The 16,020-nt window shown below is 40.5% G+C and overlaps 2 protein-coding genes across 4 annotated transcripts; both read left to right on the top strand.

Annotated features, from left to right (window-relative positions):
• The first annotated feature begins 1,487 nt into the window (after positions 1–1,487).
• aurkaip1 (aurora kinase A interacting protein 1) lies at positions 1,488–4,273 on the top strand. 2 transcript variants are annotated; one of them, XM_040152170.1, is made up of 4 exons: positions 1,488–1,617; positions 2,893–2,998; positions 3,096–3,559; positions 3,936–4,273. In XM_040152170.1, exons 2-4 carry the CDS (start codon positions 2,947–2,949, stop codon positions 4,050–4,052), a joined length of 633 nt encoding a protein of 210 aa, XP_040008104.1. In that variant the 5' UTR covers positions 1,488–1,617; positions 2,893–2,946; the 3' UTR covers positions 4,053–4,273. The 2 variants fall into 2 exon arrangements, with proteins under 2 accessions (XP_040008104.1, XP_040008105.1); XM_040152171.1 differs by having other exon boundaries at positions 3,096–3,556; positions 3,932–4,040.
• A 5,487-nt stretch (positions 4,274–9,760) lies between these two features.
• LOC120803575 (matrix remodeling-associated protein 8-like) lies at positions 9,761–15,346 on the top strand. 2 transcript variants are annotated; one of them, XM_040152169.1, is made up of 8 exons: positions 9,761–10,065; positions 10,161–10,262; positions 10,360–10,821; positions 13,319–13,477; positions 13,686–13,716; positions 13,805–13,884; positions 13,991–14,070; positions 14,176–15,346. In XM_040152169.1, the coding sequence occupies exons 1-7, from the start codon at positions 9,861–9,863 to the stop codon at positions 14,065–14,067; spliced, it is 1,116 nt and encodes a 371-aa protein (XP_040008103.1). In that variant the 5' UTR covers positions 9,761–9,860; the 3' UTR covers positions 14,068–14,070; positions 14,176–15,346. The 2 variants fall into 2 exon arrangements, with proteins under 2 accessions (XP_040008103.1, XP_040008102.1); XM_040152168.1 differs by having other exon boundaries at positions 13,991–14,044; positions 14,176–15,339.
• The last annotated feature ends 674 nt before the right edge of the window (positions 15,347–16,020 follow it).

Below are 16,020 nucleotides of genomic sequence, written 5' to 3'. Positions count from 1 at the left end.
CTTTACAACCTAGTGTACAGATCATCTCTTGCCTCACGTCACTCAATGCAAACTTATTCTTTTGCTCAAACATGTTTTTGTCAGTATTCCATGTTATTCTGCACACAAACACAATATTCTGAATCCCACATTCTCAAAATCCCCGTTGTGAAATGCCTACATACTGTAGATGTTCCATTTCCCATCATCTTAATGAAAGCCAAGAGAGAAAACCCCATGAATAAATGATTTGATGTGGTTGCCCACAAGTATGTAAAACTAGAGCAATCTAAAAGTGGAGGTTTCCCTGGTTCCACAACTGTGCCACATGGAAGAAAGAAACATTCAGTTTTAATGAGTCAAAAGGAAATGAAACTGAATCATGACTGAAACAGGCTTTTCAAATGAAGCTGTTCACAAAACAATAACGGGCGGATTGCAACATGGCTGTAGCATTTCGTAAATTGGTTTTACAATTCGAAAAGAGCGACACAAGAAATAAAATAGTTTTGGTTCTACTCTGTCCTGAACACTCCGGACCTTTCTGTTTTATAGGCTGATACGAGCCTGAATTTATATGAAGAAATATCCATTTGGTAAGTAGAGTTTAAAAAAACAAACAAACAAACAAAAAACCAAAAACAGTCTAATCAGGTCGGTCTAATAAGTAAAGTGAAGCTCAGTCTTTGTGCATAAACAACAGCAATAGCTCACTGCTCCGTGGGAGAGGGGGTCTTAAGACCTTTGGACCATGCTGTGTTTTTGTGAGCCTACCAGCAGATGTTTGAGATTCAGTCAAAAAAAGAGCACAACACATGCATGTTAAAATATATACCGTTAACACTGGTAACACAAATAAAAAGTATAATTTTAGAATAGAAAGTTTAGAATATGATATTTAATTCTCAATGTTTCTTTTGCAATTTACAGCTGCAGTTCTTTATACTACATTATAGTGGTGAAAAAAAAAAAAGTTACAAAAAGAGGTAAAGGAACCCAGATTCCAACTATCCCAGGCATGTTTTTTTGCTTGTATTTTTATTTGTGTTCATGTTCGCTCAGGGCTCTTCGCTGTTATTTACCTTACATGTGCATTTCATTGCTGAACTGTATTCAGGCAAACTGAGGACGCAGACCTCGCCTGAATCAAACTCATGGTCTTTCTCACTGAAACGTTGAAGGTTAATGTTTCATTTTCACACCCACCGTTGCTAGTTAGATTGTCAGTGCCCTCCAGTGGAGTCACTTAAACCTTCAACTTATCTGTTGTATGTCGCCGAGCATAGGTCTCCACAGTAGTATTCAACTATGAAAAGTAGGCGATCACTAGGTTTTATTTATTTCATTTTATAATTGCAGAATGACAGTAAGTACAAGCAAAAGAAACCGTAACAAAGCTACAGGCATCCGGACAAAACATATCTTCTTCTTTGAGAAGAATATATATATGTGTGTGTGTGTGTGTGTGTGTGTGTGTGTGTGTGTGTGTGTGTGTGTGTATATATATGTATATGCGCTCCTGCGGAACCTTTCTCCCTCTCTGAGACACAGGAAGCGCAGTAAATTTGTGTCGCACCGGCCGGATCTGGGCTTCCGAAGTCACATTGAAGCCGAAGACTCCGGTCACAGTAATAATAGGTAACTTAACCCTGTTTTTAAAATGAGCACGTTTATTTTATTCGTGTTGTCAGGTATTTGATAGCAGAAACTTTCGTAGCTTTATTTTTTTTAGTGATAATATCGCGACTTTCACGTCCAAAGCGGAGCTACCTTGCTAGCTAACATTAGCAACAACCCAAGCACTACAATGCTGTATGCCGGGAACACCCGGCAACTAGAAAATTACTCCATTGTTTATTTTAATACTGATTTATGTGCATTTTCTCGGTAACGTCTGTGCATTTCATGGTTTTTAAAGTAGTTGAGGTCATCACTAACCGCCGGTCAGCTACCTATATCGACTAACCTAAACCCGAGGATGGACATGTTGACACACAGCGTGACTGCAACTGACAGTCATGTTCATTATCGTATTTTTATAGAGCTCAAGGCAACGCTTCAACTTTCTTACTTTGTTCGACCAACAGTCCAAAACCCGAAGATATTTCACTTTGCAATGTTATAAAACCGAGAGAAGCTAAAACATCCTCATATTTTAGAAGCTGGAACCAAGCTTGACTTGAACGATTAACCATTTGAATTTTCTGTCAGTTAACTAATTTATTAACCGGCTAATCCAGAACAACAACGATTAGTCAATTAACTGATTAGTCAGTCCACAGAAAATGAATCGGCAACAATTTTGGTAATTGATTAATTGTAGGTTGGCTGGACTCTTACAGATAGGGTAAGGAGCTTGCACATCCAGAGCGAGCTAGGAGTAGAGTCACTGCTCCTCCATGTCAAAAAGGAGCCAGTTGTGGTGAATTGGGCATCTGATCAGGATGCTTCCTAGGCGCCTTCCATTGGAGGCTTTTTCTCGGCACGTCCAACTGCTAGGGGGCCCTGGGGTAGACCCAGAACACGCTGGAGAGACTACATATCTCATCTGGCCCGCGAACACCTCGGGGTCCCCCAGGAGGAGCTGGAAAGTGATGCTGGGGAGAAGGATGTTTGGACTATCTAGCTTAACCTGCTGATGCATTTTGTACCATTTTCTGAAATTATATAGACTAAACCATTAACCAATTAATTGAGGAAATAATTTTCAGATTAATTGATAATGAAAATTATTCAAGAGACTCATAAGAATTTTATTATCAATATACAAGTATGTGGTGCGAGTTCTCTGGGTTCACTGGTGCTACATTTAATATAATTTTTATAAAGTTATAAACTTACTGTTACATCACTAGTTTGAAAGCTTTACAGAAGAGCTGGGACTAACACACAGTATTTTGCTCATATCCACAGGACAAGTGACCAGTCAACCCATTCCTGATGACTTTATTTGGATGATCATTAACAATGTTTACTTCAAAGGTCATCCCTCGTCTCAGTCTATTACGTAGAGTAACTTGTAAGTATAAACAAATATGTCTCTCTAATCTCATTTTAAACTGCATTCCCTGTAATGTTAGTTAAGATTACATAATTTCTTTTCTCTTAATACCCAGGTGCATTTCAGACCCATGGAGACATTTTGAATGGATGTGTACAACCAGCCGTCCCTGCTTACTGCTTTTCACCAGAACAGAAACTGAGAAACTACTCAACAACAGCAGACAGCACACCTCCCCCTCGATGGATGCAGCTTGAGCCAGAACTGGACGAGGCTCTTGTGCCACGTAAACTGTCAGTAAGTCCTCTGGAGAGCTGGCTCTCCCTGCGCTACTCCCTTCCTCCGCTGCTGGAGTCCGCTCTGCCACAGGAGGACGTAGAGCTGCTGGAAGAGAAGGTGCTGCCGCCCATCTCCGTCCCTGTTTTGGAGGATGAGAGGGGCCTGGCAACACCCCTTAGATGTAAGAATGTTCTGAAGATAAGACGGCGGAAGATGAACCGGCATAAATATAAGAAGCTGCAAAAACGGATTAAATTCTTGAAAAGGAGAGTGCTGGAGGGCAGGGGGAGGAAAAAACAGGTGAGAGTTTTCTCTAAAAGGAGTCTTTTGTCAAATAAGAATCTTGTCATACTTATGGGTCAGATGATTTGTTGGTCTGTTCTTTGCAGCAAATTAATATCAGCATGATGTGTAATAGTTTTATAAGAAAATTTACACCATTGGTCGTATTTAACTTGAATTGTTTAACTGAGTGTAATTGATCATGATATACAGTATACTGTCTTACTGACAACAAAGTCTTTACTCAACTAAAGAAGACGTCTATGTTGTGTAGAATTGTTGTGAGTCTTGTATGCTGTTGTGCTCTAAGTACAACCCAATTTTCCATAACTAATGGAACATGAGTTTAATTTATATACTAACATGACCAACTGTGTGTCTTTATCCTGCACAGAAACGATTTGAGGAGGATCTAAAGAGGATTTGGACACGAGCTGGACTGAAGAAGGCCCCAGAGGGATGGAGTGCACCTAAGATCTTCATTAAACAGCATGGAAACAAAAGGCAGTGAGAAACAGTGACGGTGGTTTGAGATGGTGTCACATCCCTCAGACTGGGTGGTTCCCTTCAACACGCTTCACAGTTAAAACAGTCAGCCTGCTCTCTGTGTTTTGCAGCTTAATTGAAGCATGTTTCACTGATGAGGACATATTCCGTACGAAGATGGTATATACCATTATTTTTAACCACGTGTACATAATCTAATAAAGATCTTTCTCTGTCAAGCCCAAAGCACGGTGTGCTGTAATTTTCTGTTGCCATTATTTCAGCCCGATAGTAGAGCTGTAGAACGGCTTACATTTTTCCTCTTCATACTGTGGATGGCAGTATTGTGCAAAAGCCCTGAAAAAAAGATACATTCACTCTGGAATTACCATTGTCACCACTGTGGTCATCTTCACAGCACCAGCCTGTCTGAAATTTAAAAAAAGGGGGGAAAATGAGGAAGAACTTTCTAGAATCCTTTCCTTATGGTTTACTTGTTTTAAATTCAAAGCATTTCTGTTTCTCGACTAAACGGGATTGAAAATATAAGCCTTTTTTTTTTTTTTTTTTTTCTACCTTTTGTGTTTAGCAGGAAAACTGATGTAAACAAACGTACACTGCAATATCCTAAAGTTATCTTTTGTTCGGTCGTGGTCTCCTATCTCCTATTATAAGGCCTCTCAATTTGTGATTGGTGGAATCAATCAATCCATGACTGATTGGAATCAATCACAAATCCGATGTTTTGAAATCCGGTGGCGTTTAAATGTGGACGACCGCTGTTTTCCTATTTGTCCAGTACTTTTCCACAGAACCTTGCGGCGTTTATTGTTCTGTTATTGCACATGTTTGTTGGGAAAAGCGCAGCACCAAAGGTATTGGATTTCGTGGGCTGGCGGAGGCGGAGCGTCTTTAGCCTCCAGGCGGCAAGATTACAACAAAAATACAGCTGAGCTGGTGCTCGGCGAACTTGGGGCATTCTTGTGTTTTATCCTTCAAAGCGCGCACGACCTCCGACGGGCTTTCCGCTCCGCTGTCCGCACTACGAAAAAGATGCCCCTCGATATGGTTCTCCTTCAGAGTAAGTTCTTCAGTTGTTTTTTTATTTTGAGAATAAAACAATAATGACTCGAGGAAACTTTCTTTGTGCACTTAATTGGATCCAGGTTAGAATTACCCGTCGGGAACAAAAGTCGAGAGCTACTCGGTTCTCAGGTCTGCTCTGCTGCACTGTGAAAATCTTCTTTTAAATAAGATTTTCAACATTGGTTCCTCAGAATGTTTTTAAGATGTAAACAGCTGATGTTGACCCAACAATATTCTTCCTCCTCTTCTTCTTTTCCTTTTTTTTTTTTAATATAGGGTTTTAGTTGCGGTACAATTGTTGATTGTTAAAAGCAGGACTCACGCATTGATTTGTTCATTTAGTATTAACAACAGCATGAAGATTTTTTTTTTAAATCTAGTTTTAGTGGCGGTAAGTATACGATTTTTAGAAAAAATCTGAAAGCTGCTTATTTTCAGTGTTGTTTGTTTATCTCTTGTATTTATTTATGTATGAATGCTTTCTATTAATTGTTGACCTAACAGCCCGCATGATGTTATTTATATTTTGATATTTAGAAATAATGTATAACCATTTACATTGTATTGCCACACTTTTGAAACCCCGACTGATCTATCTATCTATCTATCTGATTTCAAACTGAATTCCCTGCGTAAATAGTCTTACTCAAGATTGCAAACTGTTGTTTTGTTGTATTTTTTTCCTATCGGCAGCCTATATTCAGAAACATTCAGAGTTCCGGGCATAGCATGGATCGAGCACGGGTAGGGTACATGGACCTGAGCGTGAAAAGGAGCATTGCACAGTATAAAGTAGCGCCGCGCGGCTGGGACCAGCCAGGGCCCGTTGATATACACTGGTATAATGTTTATGTTGGATTTTTATGGCTTCGGCTACAATGTGTTTCTAGTTAACTGCGGTCAGAGTAGAGGAGTCAGCACAAGCCAGCAGCCAGTCATTATACGTGTCAGTAATGAGTGTTTCACCACCAGTGGGCTGCTTTGAGCCCGGGCGACGTGGAGGAGGGGGATTACCACTCCAGCCTTGTTTACGACGGGCTCTGTCTTAATTAACGGGTGCCAGCAGCATGCCATGCAAAAGACCGGAGCTGGTGATTTGAACACAATAAGATTATGAACGTGTATCTACTCATTCCAGGCCGAAAATGACAAGGTCAAAACTAAAGTAACAACTAGTAGACAACCCCTCCGCTCTCTGAGCCCACCTAGTTCAGCAGAAAGGAATTTTCTCTGAAAAAGGTTCCCACACGCTGATCCCAATGTCTTGTTCTATAGCTGTCTTTACAGATTTGACATTTGGGCATCGCCATTGTGCGCCGGTGTGCATGGTCCCAAATGGAGCTCTACCATCAGTTACACGAAGATGAATATATGCATTTACACTGCGTCCAAAATAGTTTTTTATTTTCTGAAATAATACAATCCATAAAACACCAAATCCATATACTGTACATCTATACAAAGCAATACACATTATAAAGAAAACAAATCTTATTCAACAAGTTACAAACTCATAATGCAATGGTATGTGATGACAGAGGTGAAACAAGTAGTCAGACCCTCTGCTTAAGTGAAAGTACCAATACAAAGTAAAATACTCAATTAGAGTAACAGTCCTGCATTCAGAAATCTAAAGTACAAATGTACCAAAACCAGAAGTACTATAGGCCGTGTGACTGCGATGTATATACAGTTCTGTGGTTTAGTCCAGTGGTTCCGAGCTGACAGGCTGGGCCCGTCCAGTGTGTCACAAGATAAATCCGCTGAGATGATTAATGGGTAGGAAAGCAGAAAAAACAAAGTTCTGCCGCTCAGATTTGTTTTCATTTTTTTGGACTCGTCTCTAATCTTTGTGTTTTTTTTTGTTTTTTTTCATGAAACATTAGATAATTTTACCTCATTGTGCCTCAAACGTTTATTTTAAGAATTCATCTAAGATGTTTAAAGATCAAATCAGTCTTTGTTGGAACTGCTAACAACACATAGAGATCTGAAACATGACAAGTTATCATGTAAAGTAAAAGTATATCCAAACTGTACTACTGGTGCACTACTTGAGTAAATGTACTTGGTTACTTTTTACCACTGTAAAATGGCATAGTATCTATTTATGATGGCCAACACAATGGAAAGTACCTTGTGTCTACACATGGATGACTAAAAATACCTGAGAGTCTTGGCCGCCATTTAATGGGTGAGTGTTATGTACAGGGCAGCCAGTAGGCTCTCCAGGCCCCTGAATGTATCTTTGTATATTTAGCTGAGTCTGCAACTGCACACATTTATTTGATTCCCTTCTCAACCTGTGACGGAGCTGTGAGTAAACTTCACAGACTTACAAAACCCATGAATCACAGAAATTACAATGAGCGAATTCATGCTTTTTATTTGAGTCGTTCATATAAAACCTTTTTTTGCATTTTACCTTAGGAATGGCTTTCTGTTCATTGGTTCACAAATGACAACAGTGATTCTGCAGGTCATTTGCTAAATGTCTGTTATTATTGGTGGTAATTCAGCAGCACATTGTTAAGTCTTTAGTGTGAGTCACCAGCCCGTGTGTGTCTGTAGGAGAGATGAGAGAAAATTACAGGGGCTGGGACACTTTGTTTTACCTTCTGCAGGAAAGTTTATACCCTTCAACAGAAAACCCGCTGAAGTTTTCCAGCATGAGGTCTCCTCTCTGATGCCTCTGTGTGTGTGTGTGTGTGTGTGTGTGTGTGTGTGTGTGTGTGTGTGTGTGTGTGTGTGCGCGCGCTGAAATAAATTATCTCAGCTTGAAGTATTATTATATACCGGTGCACACTTGGTGCAATCACTGCATGCACTGCTGGGCACAAGTCCCTGCATAAAAACGCAGTAGCAACGCTCCCGTTAATTAGAATTTCAGTGTGGTGAAATGAAACCTCTCTGCACATGTCTATTGCCTGTGCTCGCATGAAGGGACTCAACCATGTTCAGCCATGGTGAGCAAAACACCTGGATGGATGGTCATGCAACTTGTATCAAACCTCCTATAAAGCCTTATAGTGTTTTGTAGCAGTTGTCACTGGTTGCTTGCTAATCAAACTTGGTATTATGAGTCGTTGCAAAAGGCTCAGTAATTTCCGGATTTGAAAATTCTCAAGGCTTTATTGGCCTGGACTGAAAATCTATTGATCGACTGCCGTACAGAATTCAGCCGTCGGGCTTTTAACCAGAACCGTGAAAAATCATGCCCACATCACACCAGTTTTACTTACACTGGCATAGTGTGTTTTAGAATAGATTTTAAGATCTCACTGATTACTTTAGAGGCTTTTCATTGCCATACGCCTTTGACCACTCGCCATGTATTCCTCTTGCTCAGGACCATGAGAGCCCGTGAAGAGTTTGAGACCCTGGGGCATAGGTCTTTTAACTGTCCCAGAGGCCTGGCTTAGAACTAGAGGGAGCAGAGCGTTATAAAGCCACGGCCTCACTGCTCTGGGATGACCTGCCTGATGAAATCAGGTCTGCTGAGTCAGCAACATATTTTAAAACTCTCCTTGAAGCATACTTCTATCAGAGAACTTATCTAGATTTCATTTTAGTTTTGTTCTTTCGTTATTTTACTTGAATCTTATTATTTCAGTTTTCTTTCTTCTATCTCACACTGCTGGAATCGGTTTTTATCTCTTTTATCATAACATCTAATGATCTTTTTCAATTTGTTGATGCCCTGTGTGACTCCACTTTGTTACTTGGGTTTTGAAAAGTGTTAATTAATCATGGCGTTTTCAAATCTATCTATAGACCATACTGAAGGCTCTGCACCTCTAGTCTCTATAGTTCACAGTACCCACTACCAGTACAGTAAAAAATACACGTATATGTTCCTGGACTTATGACACCAGGTAGTGTGACTGAAGTGAGCTGAATAGCAGCCCGGTTCTTCATCCCCTCAGGATCATGGCCTTGCAACAAGCCAGCAGCCTGGATGAATAGAGGCTCTGTATGCTTTGGCTGCATGCATCTCCGCTGGCCTTTCAGTAAACAGACTACGAAACTGCACTGTGGGAAAATGGATCCGAAATAGCAAATGTGCCGTAGGAAAAATTTCCTATCCCTAAAGTGTGAAAACAAACAACAAAATATATTTCCACAGAATATTGTCGCCACCTGGTATGTGATTTCTGGTCTTGTTGTCCTTTGAGGAACTTTTTTGGTTATAAACTCTTGCCTATTTTACCGGGTCCTTGCTTCTCGAGTTACTGTAAACAGTCCTTTCACTGAACCCACATCTACTCCAGCTCTGAAATCTTTCGCTGTTGGTTCAGTCCAGGTCAAGTTTAAACTCTCTGGCCACTAAAGCCATTGTTGCTGGTTTTAATTATAAATATTTCTCAAGGCTTAGTCGGTGAACAGGCTTTTATCACTGAAAAACATGTAATACAGCAACAGCAGGCAGTATGCATTAAGAGTTTCAGTGGGCTACACCTCTTATTATTCATGTTTTTTGTTTCTGTTTCAGTTGTTGCTGTGCTCCTCATGCCTGGAGGTAAGACATTTTTCTTTCTCTTCATGTATAAAGGCTTCATGCATAGTAACCCATGTTTCATGCTTCTTTTTCTGTCATTTCTACATTGATCTTCTGAGCACATGTGGTTATTTATTTGTGTCAGCATGGGGTCAGAGCAGCAGCGGCGGAATTGGTGTGGTGGTGGAGGCCAAGAACATCACCCTGCCTGCAGGGTCTAGGGCCGTTCTGCCTTGCCACAGCCCTCGCATGGTTTGGACCCAGGACAGACTGAAGGACCGTCAGAGGGTGGTGCACTGGGACGTGGTCCGCAGCAGCCCAGAGTATTCTGTAGAGCGAGTCCTGGATATGTCTCCTGGAGGCCGCCAGAGGGTCTACAATGGATTCAACAAAGGACGCATCTCCATCCCAGACTTTGGTTTCAATGATGGCAACTTCTCCCTTATCATCAACAGTGAGACTTCTCTATTTTCCAGAAGCACCGTGAAAATCTCACTCTTCCATGTATGATTTCATCTTACGTTTTTTTTGGATGCTTTTCTTTTTCAGATGTGATCACAACCGACAGAGGAGTTTATACTTGCAATCTGCACCATCATTACTGCCAGATTCACCAATCCATTCAAATCCAGCTCAATGTCACTAAGTCAGGTGAGGCCTCCTAATCATACAGCCCGATGCTATTCCGTTAGCCTCGATGTGTGAAATACCTTATCTGGCAATGCATCTCCCACTCTTATGTTTCCAGCTCGGAAAGAGAAACGCTACTGGGATGGAGAGAAGACTGTATTCGTGGTCTTATTGGGCAGCTCAGTGGTATTGCCCTGTGTGAACCGGCGCCCCCTGTGGAGAGAGGGTCTCCAGGAGGACCAGCAGCAGGTGGCTCATTGGGACTTCCAGCCGCCCGGAGTGCGTCCTGACAGGGCTGACCGCCTGGTGGACCTCTATGCCTCCGGAGAGCGCCGGGATTACGGACCGCTCTTCGCCCAGAGCAAGATGAGCGTTGCTGAGGACGCGTTTACATTAGGGGACTTCTCACTGTCCATCTCTGAGTTGAAGCCTGTTGACAAAGGCCTGTACTCCTGCCACCTGCACCACCACTACTGTGGTCTGCACGAGAGACGCATTTTCAGGCTCACTGTGGGACCTCCGCTTCCATCTGCCCCGACTACAGCGCCCAGAATTGTCCAGAATAATGAGCCAGAACCAAGTAAGCCACTTAGAATTAAAAACAAGAGACACCACCAGAACTTTGTTTTTCCAGACGTTAGTACTGGTAAATATTTTTCCCCATATGGTTTCTTGCCAGGATTGTCCATGCAGTGAGAACACTGCTCCAGGTTTTTTTTTCTTTGTTATATTTATAGGCATAGTTGGTCAGTTAAATCAGTTCCTCTTCTCGCCAGTTTCTTCTCAGCCTCTGTTTTTGTGTCTGAGCTGAAGAGGGCGGGAGGTTGTAGAAGGAATGTAGATGCTAGTTATGAAAGAAAGAAAGAAAGAAAGAAAGAAAGAAGGAAAGAAAGAAATCTTTCTGTTGGTTGACTGTGAATCCAGCATTGCAAATTGATAAGCGGGGTTTTTTGGAGTCATCTATTTGCAGTTCTGGCTTGAGAAGCTGTCCACGGTAAATGTCTTTAAATTGGCAGCAGCGGAAGTGGTCTCATTTTCCTAGCCGACTTTTTTTTGATATGCAGCTTTTTCGTTTACAGCTGGAGACATTTTAAAGATCCCGAGCAGATGAGACGTTCCATCAGCTAGCAATTTAGGGAGTGAGATATATCTTTTGTTTTTTCCTCCATTTGACCCCATTTTCAAAACGTCGTGTCTAGACTGGTTACACTGTATCTCGAGTTTGGTTTATCCCGCTTTACTCTCAGTTTCTGCTCTGTTTATCTGCCGATGTGTATCAGCCTCTGGTTGAGGCGTGTTTACCAGCAGTCAAAGGAAGTCTGATACATCTGTTCAACATCTGGACCAGCTGTGGCATGAAAGAGCAAAGTAGGGGGCGGGGATGAAAGTGTGTGTTAGACTATAGATCCTCCTCTCCCTTTAAAGAAATAACAGCCCATTAAATAACTTGGTAAAGTATGTTGTGGAGAAATGCACATGGGGATCGATGGCATCCTGCCCACGTCCTCTGAGTAAACCTCAGCTAGGAATTCACTTCTTTACACACTGCTGATCTTGTCTGTTAGATTAAGACCAAGTTGTTTGTGCTCACAGAGGCGCCAGCAATCATCTGAAATTACAAATGACATGAGAGCATCCACTGTGATGCTATAATTATTGATGGCAAGATCGAACACAACATTATTTCTTCGTAATCATGAAGAAATTTGTGAGCTGTCAGCAACGCAGCAGAAATCTTTATCTTTGAAAACAAAGATGCTTTCCTGAAGTTCATTGACTTGCAAATGATGCATGTCCTGCGGGGGAAAAAACAAAACAAAACACAGGGTAACCTCTGCGCAGCATATGTGAAATAACCCTTAACACATACACACTTGTCAGATCTGTCAAGAAAATGGAAATGAGCTACTGCTGGGACATGGCTGCTCTGGTTGTGACAGTTGAGCTCTGGAGACGATGACCTTGGACGTGTCTTTGTAGTTTCATGCAAATTAGATACATTAAACAATGACAGGCAATAATTACCAACAGAGCTCCCACTAAAGGAAGTGGGTGATTGAGTCAGAAAAACCTTTTCTTTTGTTTTTTCATGATTGACTGCAGCTATATTTGAGACAAATATTCAAGAGGAAAAGGTTTAATATGTTTCATAAATCAATTACTTTTTCCCTGCTCTGGCTTATGTGATTAGGCTGCTTTTGAATTTAGGGAGATACTGAAAGACTATAATAGCAACAGCTCTGTTAACATGCATTGAATGTTTATTCTGCAAAAGTAGCTGTGGTACAATACACTGTCTTTATAGTATACATAGAGTAGTTTGTAGTTGATATGTTTTTGCATCTTCAAGCCCATTATGTATATTCCGTACTTTTCATTTTTTATTTGTTATTGTCAACTATCTAGAAAGCTTACACAAAAGGTCTGAGTCACTTTGAGACTGGCTGCTGCCTGCAGTGAATTCAGATATTTATATAGACTGGCCTGTCAGACTGTAGAGTTCACTGATGAGCTTTACTGAGAGGTGTCAGATTTATTTTCCATGCATGCAGAAAATAAACTAGCGTGTTTTTGCAAGACGACGAGAAAAGTCCTAAATGGAAAACTAATATAGACATGCGGACAAACCAAATTACAGAAATTGTGTCTGTTTCCTCACACTTCTCCTCCTCTCTTCTGGTCGGCCTGTGTTTTTCTGAGAAGAGAAAAAAAGAATAACAGCTGCATGACATCAGGTCTGGAAGTCATTACCGCCCAACAGCATTTTGACATTTAACTCCTGCTTTCCCTTCCTCTGTCTCTGGCTTTTGGACTTAAATGAAAAAGAAGGCGGCCCTGGGGGAATAAAAAATGTTGGTTATGTAGAAAAGCATTTCAGTGAGATCCTTGTTTATTACCATTAAGTTAATCCCCTCTACCAATCCTATATATCCCTGTTCAAATATGACCATCAATCCTCTACAGTTCATCCCGTTGTTATTTTATTTGAGGGGTTCCTTGAGTTCGCTTGGTATTTACAGTGTGGAACTTTTACTATTGGAAGGTGCTGTTTGATTGTATCCATTTTCTGCCTTTAGGGACTGATGAGGTGGAGAGTCCACGGGTGGTGAATGTCATCCTCCCCGAGCATCGAGGTTATTTTGTGCAGCATCTGGGCTACTTCCTGGCAACGTTCTTACTGCTGGCGTTCATCGTTGTCGCTGTCATTGTGCTGACACGACGACGCAAAAAGAGAGGTATTGTGTGTATGTGCGTGTGTGTGCGTACAACCCATAAACTCTCTCAAGGTTCTTGTCTTGTATCTGACAACTTGCTTGTACTTTATAATTATAAAAGGCATATTCATTATGGTTGGGAGTGTAGAGCACAGTGTGCAAGGGTCACATTTTGTTGACACGATGTGTTTGAGATTGCATGTTAATTTTTTTTTTTTTTCCTTTTAAGGGCTGGAGTATGAGCTGCATAGATCTGAAAGGCAAGTCATTACTATATTGTAAATTATATACCATTTTTCCTTTTAAATGGAATCCAATTTTAAGCAAAACATTATTCACTTTGTGCAGGGGAAATATGATCAGTGGAGGCGAAATGTCATTAGACTGCAAAGAGCTGAAGACCTGTAACCAAGGACCTGTGAATTCAGGTACAGTAATCCTCCTCCACACACATGCAGTAAACAAACATGACCTACCTTAACAAATTTGTGCATTTTGAGTTCTCGTAACCCTGGTGTCTGCCACAATCCACAGACTACAAAAACAACCTACTGAAAGAGAGAGATATGACCAAAGACTGCAATAAGGGTGAGCCGACATTCTGCAATTAAAAAGTAAATTCACTTCCAGCAGTTACTTCCTTACAGCCACAGTGTAGCCTAAGATAAGAAGCATTAGGTTTTGCTGATACGATTTCCCTCTCCCACCTCGTCATTCAGACTTTGATGGGAAACTGTGGAAGTAAGTGCGATATTTCTGAGATGCCGCTGGCAGGTCCAGGGCAAACACCGGAAGAGCAAAGGGACCATGGAGAAAAGGAGAAAAAAAAAGGAGGAAACCCAGGAGAGGACAGGAGGAATGCTCCCTCTGCTGTAACTCTAGCACACTAAGCTTTTTTCACTAAAAGGCTTCATCATTTTTTTATGTGTATTTTTTTATATAACTTGCATTATCACCAGCTGTTGTAACAATAAGGTTACCGATTTATTTGAGCGTTACTCTTTGCATTCACTGGTTGGTTTATGTTGAATTTTAGACATTTTTTTAATTATCTTTTTTTTTTAATTAAAATGCATGCTGTTTATTGAAGTATGTTTTTCGTGTTCTGTGCATGCTTGCAGAGCTGCAAACTCACAGCTCTTCTTCATTGTTGAAATTTGATTCCTTAATGCACAAATTCTGCTGTACTTTAATTTGTAAATGGCATTTCACCATGTTTCAAAGGTTAATTTACTGTATGTAGACTGTTTGGAGACGAAGGGAACACATTTCTAGCTATAGATAGCAGTTTGTTTGTTTTTTTGTTTGTTGGTTTTTTTTAAAACAAAACTACTGTGGTGGCAAAGTGACTAAATTTCAACTTTTCCTGGATTTTATGTACTTTAGAAATACAAAATGTAAGACTTAAATTCTTCTCTCAAATATTTTCCCCCGAAATGTATATATAATCTCTAAGAACACATCTGTACATTGATAACTCATCAGGTGAAAAATAACGAAATTTTAGGACCATGAACCAAAAGCTCAGTCTACCGAAACTCAGGAAAAAAAAAAAATCATTTAACCATTAATTTGGTTTTTTTAATGGGCTTTGCAGTACTTGTTTGCATCAAGCATGTACAATGTACCCTGGTTTATAACACTGAATATTCACCACTAAAACTGCTGGTTGATGATACAGGTTGTTACAAATCTTCATGGCTCTGTGAGGTTTACTGCAGGAAGACGTGTGTCTACTATCTCTAATAATTCTGAATCACAAACTGTAGCCCTAACCCCCTTCTCTCTCTCTCTCTCTCTCTCTCTTTCTCTCTCACTCTCTCTCACTCTCTTTCGCTCACTGTCTTGCTCAGCTCCACTCACTCTGTTGTTGGTCTCTTCTAATAAAATAGTTATTCTATTAAATATTCACACCTGTGGTCACAGACTCCTCAGTCACTTTTTGTTCCAGTGGTTAGAGGAGGCCCCACAGACATTGTGCCATTAATGGTCTAAAAGGAGAAGGATTTGAGGTAAGTAATTAACCATTGTATGAAAACAACAGAGGAATGAGCGAGGCATAGAAACAATGAACTCTTGCTTGAAAAGGGTTAACACTGGGCCCTGAGTCTAATAAAAGAGTAGCTCTTATTTTTTGTTTTTGCAGTAGACATTGCAACTGCCACCTGTTATCACGCCTGGGGCGATCAATCCCATCCAGTAATAATGAAGCACTTACAGTCCTATGATTGATAATTCTGTAATTGATTGATCTCTAATTATTGTTGCTCTCATTGGTAGTTATATATAGACATATCTGATATTTAATAAGCTCTTTAACTGCATCAGTGAGGTTAGTGCAGATTTTTTTCCCCTGCTTTTCCCTAAGTATCTCATAATAATGCTGATGTAAAAAAAAAAAAAATGCTATATGCTAAAATATATTTTCGATTGTTTTATGGGATTTTTAATTTGAGGATTTGTATGTTGTATGTATCGTATGTATCAGCCATTTGGGCCATTTATCCACAATAGGCCGCCATACATTTCAGACAACGCGTTTTTTTTGTTGTTGTTGTTTTTTT

This window comes from Xiphias gladius, chromosome 18 (assembly GCF_016859285.1).
Source record: "Xiphias gladius isolate SHS-SW01 ecotype Sanya breed wild chromosome 18, ASM1685928v1, whole genome shotgun sequence".
NCBI lineage: Eukaryota > Metazoa > Chordata > Actinopteri > Istiophoriformes > Xiphiidae > Xiphias > Xiphias gladius.
The sequence above is the reverse complement of the archived record's forward strand: the minus strand, read 5'-3'. Positions and strand labels throughout refer to the sequence as shown.

What these genes read in the sequence shown, in the direction of transcription:
- aurkaip1 (XM_040152170.1), top strand. Translation starts at nt 2,947, where the DNA reads ATGTTTACTTCAAAGGTCATCCCTCGTCTCAGTCTATTACGTAGAGTA. An exon ending in TCTATTACGTAGAGTAACTT is followed by an intron (nt 2,999 to 3,095) that starts GTAAGTATAAAC and finishes CTTAATACCCAG; the next exon opens with GTGCATTTCAGACCCATGGA. An exon ending in GCAGGGGGAGGAAAAAACAG is followed by an intron (nt 3,560 to 3,935) that starts GTGAGAGTTTTC and finishes TATCCTGCACAG; the next exon opens with AAACGATTTGAGGAGGATCT.
- LOC120803575 (XM_040152168.1), top strand. Translation starts at nt 9,861, where the DNA reads ATGGTTTGGACCCAGGACAGACTGAAGGACCGTCAGAGGGTGGTGCAC. An exon ending in ACGACGACGCAAAAAGAGAG is followed by an intron (nt 13,478 to 13,685) that starts GTATTGTGTGTA and finishes TTTCCTTTTAAG; the next exon opens with GGCTGGAGTATGAGCTGCAT. An exon ending in GAGCTGCATAGATCTGAAAG is followed by an intron (nt 13,717 to 13,804) that starts GCAAGTCATTAC and finishes CACTTTGTGCAG; the next exon opens with GGGAAATATGATCAGTGGAG.